The sequence below is a fragment of a genome, unplaced genomic scaffold, assembly GCF_019419815.1.
Source record: "Pyrus x bretschneideri cultivar Hongxiangsu unplaced genomic scaffold, Pyrus_bretschneideri_v1 Contig247, whole genome shotgun sequence".
Taxonomy (NCBI): domain Eukaryota; kingdom Viridiplantae; phylum Streptophyta; class Magnoliopsida; order Rosales; family Rosaceae; genus Pyrus; species Pyrus x bretschneideri.
The window spans coordinates 25,417-33,467 of record NW_025999554.1 but is presented as its reverse complement, the minus strand read 5'-3'; the positions used below and the strand labels follow the sequence as shown (position 1 = coordinate 33,467).

The 8,051-nt window shown below is 33.8% G+C and overlaps 1 protein-coding gene across 1 annotated transcript; it reads right to left on the bottom strand.

Moving 5' to 3' along the window:
* Positions 1 to 2,673: 2,673 nt before the first annotated feature.
* Positions 2,674 to 7,610, bottom strand: LOC125478434 (PI-PLC X domain-containing protein At5g67130-like). The gene is made up of 8 exons (XM_048586591.1): positions 7,546 to 7,610; positions 7,288 to 7,409; positions 7,040 to 7,177; positions 4,372 to 4,470; positions 3,648 to 3,951; positions 3,208 to 3,431; positions 3,002 to 3,088; positions 2,674 to 2,808 (listed from the first exon to the last, which is right to left on the bottom strand). The coding sequence occupies exons 2-8, from the start codon at positions 7,396 to 7,398 to the stop codon at positions 2,674 to 2,676; spliced, it is 1,098 nt and encodes a 365-aa protein (XP_048442548.1). The 5' UTR covers positions 7,399 to 7,409; positions 7,546 to 7,610.
* Positions 7,611 to 8,051: the final 441 nt, after the last annotated feature.

Genomic DNA, 8,051 nt, shown 5'->3' with positions numbered 1-8,051 from the left:
GAATGGCAAGATGACTAGAGAATATTATTCTGCTTTGTTAAATGTTCCTTGAGGTGCGACAGGCTTAATTGTGGTATTGCTGAGACATAACGATTTATGTAATGAATGTTCGAGTATAGCGAATGGTGAACTACAAATGACTTGATCCCGATTGAGGGTACGTAGGCAGTCTAACGATGAGGTTAGATGCAGCCATAAATAAATGAAAATTACAACGCAATTTGAACATTGATTATGCTTTGTACATATCCCAGAGGTGGGGTAGTTAGACATACGGATATTTGGTGAATCATGTGTCGATCTGGACGTATGTCGGGATCAGGGCGTGACAAATTGATGGTGGTTTCAATTTGGACGGTGTTGGTCAAGATGATGTGCCCGTGTGTGCACAGTGAGTATAGGAGAGAGAGGGATGGAGAAAAGGTAAGAAGAGAGCAATCAAAAATGGGAGGAAATAACCCATTTACATACAAGGGCAATTAAGTCATTTGAAGGTGTAGAAAAATCATATTTCTGTCTGATTAGTGTGCATATTCGAAATGTCGTATTTTGTCCCAAGATTAAGAAATTGTCCTATTTCTAGGTATTTCTCATAAAAAGAAAAAAAATCAATATGGGCTAGTTCCCTAGCCAATTCACAAGTTATAAATTTCATCTCAACTGGTAGCGGCACATAAAACCTGGCATTTGTGTCGTGTTTCGCGTTTTCGTGTCGTTTTCGTGTCATACCCGATAGCTTAACAGGTCGTGTCGTGTAATACCCGTTAAGTAAACGGGTAATATAACCCGACCCGAAATCATCCGTTAATATTATCAGGTAATATGACCCGACCCGTTACCCGTTAAGAAAAATATATTTAATCAATAAAAATGAAAATGAAAAAACATAATTTGACCCAAAAAAATGTAAAACATAATACTAAATTAGTATTCATACTAAATTTCGGAGTTGACCCTTTCATGAATGTAAAGCTTTCATTATGAGTGATTACTTTTTCACACTTCTACAATAATTTTTATTAATTTTATTAATTTTGCACTCAAATAATAAACATTGTTCATGGAGATTTGGAGGGTTTTAAAAATCTAAATGACCATGTAACCATCGTCTAAGCGTTGAGGATGCAATTATGAATGCTTATTAGCTTTCACTTCTTCAGACTTATACATTAATGATTATGAATTTTGTTTATTTTGAACTCCTTTAAAAATACTATTCATGAGAGTTTGTATGGTTTTAAAAATTCAAACGATCATATACCTATCCTCAAAGCGAGAGGATGCGACGACAAGCATTTGCATATTTTTTTTCATATTTTTCGCATATGTAAATAATTATTATAATTTTTTAATGTATTTGGTATTTTAAATTACTTGATATTTTTATTTTTAATTTGTTTTATGATTTTAATCTCAATCTTTGTCTATAATCTAATATAATAAATCAATAACTACTTAAATTTTATAAAATTATATGGAATAATAATTAACGAACAATATACATTTCATTATATCTCTGTATTTTATAGTAAGTTTTTTTATAGTTTAAAAAATTAAAATCATCAAAACTAACTTTTCTTATTGTGTCGAAACAGGTTACCCGCGTGTCACTCTCGTGTAACCTATTAAAGACTCGTTATTATCGTGTGACCCGATAAGACCTAATTAGTATCATGTTGACCTGAACCCCATTATTTTCGTGTCATTTATGTGTTGTGTTAACGAGTCGTGTAAAAAGCCAGGTCTAGCGGCACATTCGTAATTTAAATATATCTTAAAGGTTGGGAATAAGGGTAACCAATTCTAATTACTAGGCAGCGGTCGCTCTTTTACACATGAGTTTAAAGTTCTCTTTTCATAAATTGGAGTAGTTTAAAATATCAGTTTCTTAAGAAAAACAAAATCACAATAAAGAAAAACAAATCATGCATTGTATAATAGTCTCCGAGTCTAAGTTCAAGTTTTTATGAACTTTATACGATTTATCGGTTTACCAACTTTAAAAAAAACATGTGCAACTCACACATCTATAAGAAACTAGTTTTTCAAAGGCCAGAAGCATTTTGCACTATAAAACTTTTCCTTTAATATATTAAATGTTCCCATGACCTAACCTAGTGGTAACCATTATATTTGGAAATGATAACCATTAATTCCAACTCGCAGCCAAAGTCGACATACATTCCTCTGAGTCTGCAGCCAAAGTACGTATAAAATAAATATGATTCGTCAGTTCTACAACACATGGTGATCACCAACCAAATGTCCCAACTAGAACAATTTAGTAACTAAGAAAGAGTAGCCATCACAACTTTATGAAGAGTGGTGCTATCCCTACACCTTATATCTTTCATGTATCATCTGTTAATTTTTTTCCTGTGAACCTCTTCAATTTATTTGATTTAACGGTCGAAAATTGAGCGATATGTGTCAAAGGTAAATATGTGTGTTTGGATAGCACCACCATTCTCAGAAATATAAAATCCATAACTGTATTTGTGTAAGGTGTTTTTCTTTATATTTCTTTCCATTAAACTATAATTCAAATACCATTGACAGTCAAACTTGATTTTGGTTAGAAACTAGAATTCCTTTTTCTTTTCACTGAGTTATGAATTTAGAAGAGAATACTTTCAGGTTATAAAGTCTACAGCGAAAACAACATTAGAAGTGTCACAAGAAGAGTCCCAAACAACCACAGCAGCTGAACTGGTCCCGTATTCGAATAACCAAAGTTTGTTGTTGATGGGCAGTTCTTGGGACAACTTCAGCCTCAGGCTGTGGACATACTCCAAAGCTCACATTGGCCTGCGTACATAAGAACACGTAATTATGAATTTATGATTACCATGCATATAAATGACCAGAAATTAGGTTAATTGTCGCTTGAATGTCCTATCCAAATTGATAGCGTGATAACATAACATATCAAACTATCTTATAAAACCACATATGCATCACATTACCGGATATTTAATACCGAATATCATATATTACTCACCTTGCAGTTAGCAATGGTTCCACACCCGCAAACCAAATGACCGTTTGCGACATCCGTAGCTTTAGGAGCTCCCCCACCATCACTCCTCTAGAAGGTAGGTCACAGAAAAATGAATAAATGAATACATTTATAATTCTATACACGTATAAACAATGAGCATCAACATAATTTTTGCTAGTAAGTTTATTTTTAAAAGTAATTCGTACCTTGTAAAAATCAACCGCAATAAAGTTAGGCCATCTTTTAGAAGACGCATCATAACACGTATTCACCATGCGAAGCAATGCATCTGAATTATCCTTGCAAGCTCGGGTTATATCGGGAGCATCTCGAAAATAGTTGACCAAGACCAACGATTTTGATGTTGTGTTCATGGGAGATGATTCCGCGCGATTTGGACATGATCCAGCAACCATTCCACCCTTTCCATCTACAGTTTCACTCAAAACAGAATTATATTAAGAAATAGGATCTTCTGTATGTGTTTTCTGTGTCAAGTTCATGTTAATCGTTTTAGAGTTTAGAATTAAGCATGTTGGGGTCAAAGATTTATGTTTATGGATTAAATAAAACCCTAAAACAACGTAATTTTGGACATAAGTACAAAAAATCAAATATAGTGTTCGAAGTCAAAGATAGAACTCACATTGGTTTTCGACCACATAGTTCCACTCATAGGCTATCCCTTCACTTGCCTCCTTTGCTCGTTTTGAAGTGAAAACCACCAAACGCTGATTTTTCTGGATCATATCAGCAACCGTCGGCCAATCTCCGCCTTTTTTTGGCATTCTTGACACTGGGAACCAGAATTTTCTCAAGCCAGCTGCATCAAACACTTTGGTCAAGCCCTTTGGTGATGTAACATAGTCTTCAATGATGATGGTCACAATGTCTGATGGGTTTGCTTGAAGAAAGGCTTGAATTTCTTTGAGCACATTGATGGCAGGTTGCTGATAAACCAGATTGCAGATTTAGTACTGCTATTCTTAAACGAAATCTTTTCAATAAATCTAAGCAAAGTCACAAATAGCGAAGTCATTGATAAACGTTTTAAGTTGAAGACTCAACTTGAGAAGCATCAGTTTCTTACCCTTCAAAGGATGTAGAAATCAATTAAACCGAAAATCGTTTAGCTAATTAACTGTCATCATGATAATTTCAGTAAAATTGTGTTTGTCTGTATATTTGATCACAGTTAAATAACTAAAAGATTTTTCAGTTTGGTTAAGTTTTGCAAGAATAATCCTTCAAGAGTTGAATCTTCAATAGGTAGTCGCATAATATAAGCAACCCATGCATTTACATCACAACACAAAACTAATCCTTTTGCGTATATATAAAACATCATTTGGAAGCCATATAATACTTACAAAAGATGTGTAATTGTAGCAGTTGCCGCCGAACGAGTGACATAACCAAATACCATTTTGGAAGTCATACATATCCAGCATTAACCCTCTAACACCATTCTGCAAGATGATATAGCAATTAATTCACGAATTTAAGAATTGAAAATTCATCATACAGCCATAATTATTTTAAAAATTCCCTTTGTTTATTGGTCAATTATCGTTATTTGGCAGTCTTGCTTATGTACTAGAATACAATATGATAGGTGCATCTTGCAAGTGATTGTCGTCATCATCGTAGTAACGTACGGTACATATGTATTCTGCTGGAGCTTCTAATCATCAAAGTCTATGATTATTTTCTTTCTTGAATATTAGACAATCGACCAAGAGGGAATTATTAAAGTCAAAACAATACCTAATCCATAACAACTTTAACATGCAAACATATTATTCATGGGTAGAAAGTCTAACCCTTGAACATCCTTCTACGGTTCTACAAAAGCACAAATCTGATGGCTATTCTTGCCGCCAAAGCCAAGACTCAACAAATATTTTCCTTTCTTAACTAAAAAGTGCTTTTGTTTTTGAGTTTTTTAAGCTTTATCTGGGTTTCCAAGTGCTTTTGTAATCTTAGATTACTTAACTTTCATGGCAACATAAAGGTCACCACAGCCAACCAAAGACTAGTCATAACCACCACCGGGTAATCCAGTGGTTGAGGACAAATTCCAGGCCAGTATTCTATACGGCACATCCTAGGTTCGATTTTTGACACTGATGAGTCACACGATGGTGACTAAGAGGAGGCTTAAATGCATCTGTAAATCTTTTCGTTCCACAAAAGGGTCGACTGTCGTGGCGAAGCCATTGGTTAGTCCATTTTCAAAACAAAAAAACCAAAGACATAGTCATACGGCTATTTCACTTTAGGATTGGTCCTCCTTAATTGAATGTAGGACATTGTCCATTTTCCTTTCACACTAAAACCTTAAGTAGCGTGACAACCAACATGCATGAGTCTTTATCATTACTTATTAGGCCCCATATGAACCTTGAACTGTCATTTCCTATTAATAATAGATCAACTATTGCCATACCTCAATTTTACTCAAGTGGTGATCCAAATCAATTTATTATGCACACGCACATTATCCTATAGGAGAACAAGAACATTACGTCCATAGCACAAGTGTTTGTAACTATGTATCTTTGCGTAACAATACTAAGTGACAAAATAAATCAGCTAAATATACATGTGTCTAACTAAACATTGAATTCAAGCATTGGCGGGAATTTATAATTCCATTTGTAGAGTTATTTCATACTCATAAGAGTTTAATTTCATATAGAATACTAAACTTTTGAGCAAGTGTTCTAAAAATCTGCCTAGGTAGTAAGCGAGTGGCTACCGTTGCGATTAATCCTTATGTGTTTAAAAATAAGAAAGGGTACCTACACTCTCCAAGGTGGACATAAGTAGCCTAGGCAGCCTTGGTAGTTTTGTGACTTTTTTTTGCTTTTTTTTGTTTTTCTAAGAAAATGACTTAGAGTGGCGACTCTCACTTAAACAAAAAATAAGGATAACTTTATTTTGCATTTTATATTTTAAACAAATTGTAAGAGACTTGTTGGTTACTTAGATGAACACATATTTATATGCTCGTTCTCATATTTGCAATATATTTTAGTACTTTATAATTTATATACTAATAGCCTCTTGTCACACGCGTATTGACCTTTTTATATTTTTTTTATTAAAATAATTAATTTACATATTTTTAAAAAATTATTTAAAAAAAATGAATTAAAAATGTGAAACCACCCACCACCGTGGGAGGTTTTGTTTTGTTTTCTTTTTCTATAATTTTAAATATTAAATTCAGTCAAAATAAAATATGGTTAAATACTTTAGCTTCTTTTGGTTCAATTGTAATTTATGAAATTTTTAAAGGGCAATTTATGGTATTTTGAATGTTTCATCATTTAAGATGCTCACTTTATATGTATGTATATATATATATATATATATATATGTATTCTATTTTAATATTTATATTTTCCAATATAATTATATATTTTAATTAAATTTATTATATATCATATAAATAAATGTCTACTCATATTTATAAAAATAAGGAAAAATCACCTCCGCTTAGGCTCCTACCGCTATCGACTAGCACCTAAGCACCATTTAGAACTTTATTTACAAGTACAGGTCCAGGGGAGAGAAATTATTATTGAACTTTTCATTCACGAGATTCGAATCTAAGATATTTCTTTTATAAGTGAAAATAAATATCAAAAATCCCAATAATCATGGTACTAAGCAATTCCTTTTGACATTTTTAAAGAAAAAGAAAATCACATTTCCATCAACCTCATTTATTAAGGATAGTCACACACCCATTTTTCCTCCTACATACCCTTATTAATCTTTCTTCAATCTTTTTTAATTCATTCTATTGATAGACAAATGAATGTGTGTTTGGTCATTTCTAATGAAAGGCCATTGATGAATACCATCAAATGCCATAAACAACAAGGAAACAGCGCTCTGTCAACTACCTAGAATTCTAAACAGAGTTTTGTTCCTCAAACATCAAGTTCCTTATTATTTCCCAGAAATTAAACAAGAAAAGAAAAATAACATAAACAAAAAAATAGGAAGAGAGAAGGAAAGACATACGTTAAGCTGCTCAGTAATGGAGTCCTGCTGGTTAGTAGGAGCGAAAATCAATGAGCCAGTCGCCGACCTGTCACCTAACCTCGCAAACGAATTGTGGGTTGTCAACCATGAATACTTGTTAAACGGTAGCGTTTGAACCTGCTCATGTATAAATGCACAACTACCCCCATCAGAACAGACAGAAAGAACAAAAATAAAGACCAAAACTTTAAGAAAATGGAAAATCAAAGAAGTTGGATTTATGGAACCTGAGAAATGGGCTGATGGGTTTGATTCTGGTGCATTTGGGCACCACGTTGCCGTCTGCAACGCACGTCTCGCAGTGCAATCCCGAGTCGCAGTCGTTGTTCTTGATACATCTCTGTCCCTCCTGGAAATTGCAGAAGAAAAACAAGCACAGGAAAAATGGGTTTTAAAGCTGTGGAAAATATACAGAATTAATAAGATATGAAATGGGTTTTCAGTTTTGAATCAGAGAGATGAGAGAAATAATCAAGAGGTTAATACTCGCGAGATGAAGAAAGATCGAGGAGTGAAATAGTAGCAACAGAGTTGCAACAAAAATAAGTCTCTGCAAGTAAAAATAAAATAAAATAAACAAGTGTGCGAGAAGGTGATGGAGCTAGAAGGAGGTGATGGAGAAGAAGAAGTTGTTAATTACGTGCTCCATTGAAGTGTTGGGTGGGGAGCTTTAATTCCACAGACGCTATAGATTCAGGGAAATTATGAAGCAAAAGAAAGGAGTCCTCTTTTACAAGAACAAATGAAGAAAAGAAATACAATTTGTTGAGGACTCCTCTTACCCTCTATAAATCACTCAATGTTTGAGTTATATTATGTAACAAGTGTTGTGGGAGACAAAGTTGGGGGATGTTTCACAATAAAACAAGTAATTATATGACTTGATCAAGTGCGGTCCCTCCCCCCCCCCCCCCAACAAACAAAAAAGAACCTCTCTCTCTCTCTCTTTTTCTTTTAATACCGGAAATGACTTGATCAAGTGCGGTCCCCC

What these genes read in the sequence shown, in the direction of transcription:
- LOC125478434 (XM_048586591.1), bottom strand. Translation starts at nt 7,398, where the DNA reads ATGTATCAAGAACAACGACTGCGACTCGGGATTGCACTGCGAGACGTG. An exon ending in CTATGTGGTCGAAAACCAAT is followed by an intron (nt 3,432 to 3,647) that starts GTGAGTTCTATC and finishes GTGAAACTGTAG; the next exon opens with ATGGAAAGGGTGGAATGGTT. An exon ending in GAACCATTGCTAACTGCAAG is followed by an intron (nt 2,809 to 3,001) that starts GTGAGTAATATA and finishes TTATGTACGCAG; the next exon opens with GCCAATGTGAGCTTTGGAGT.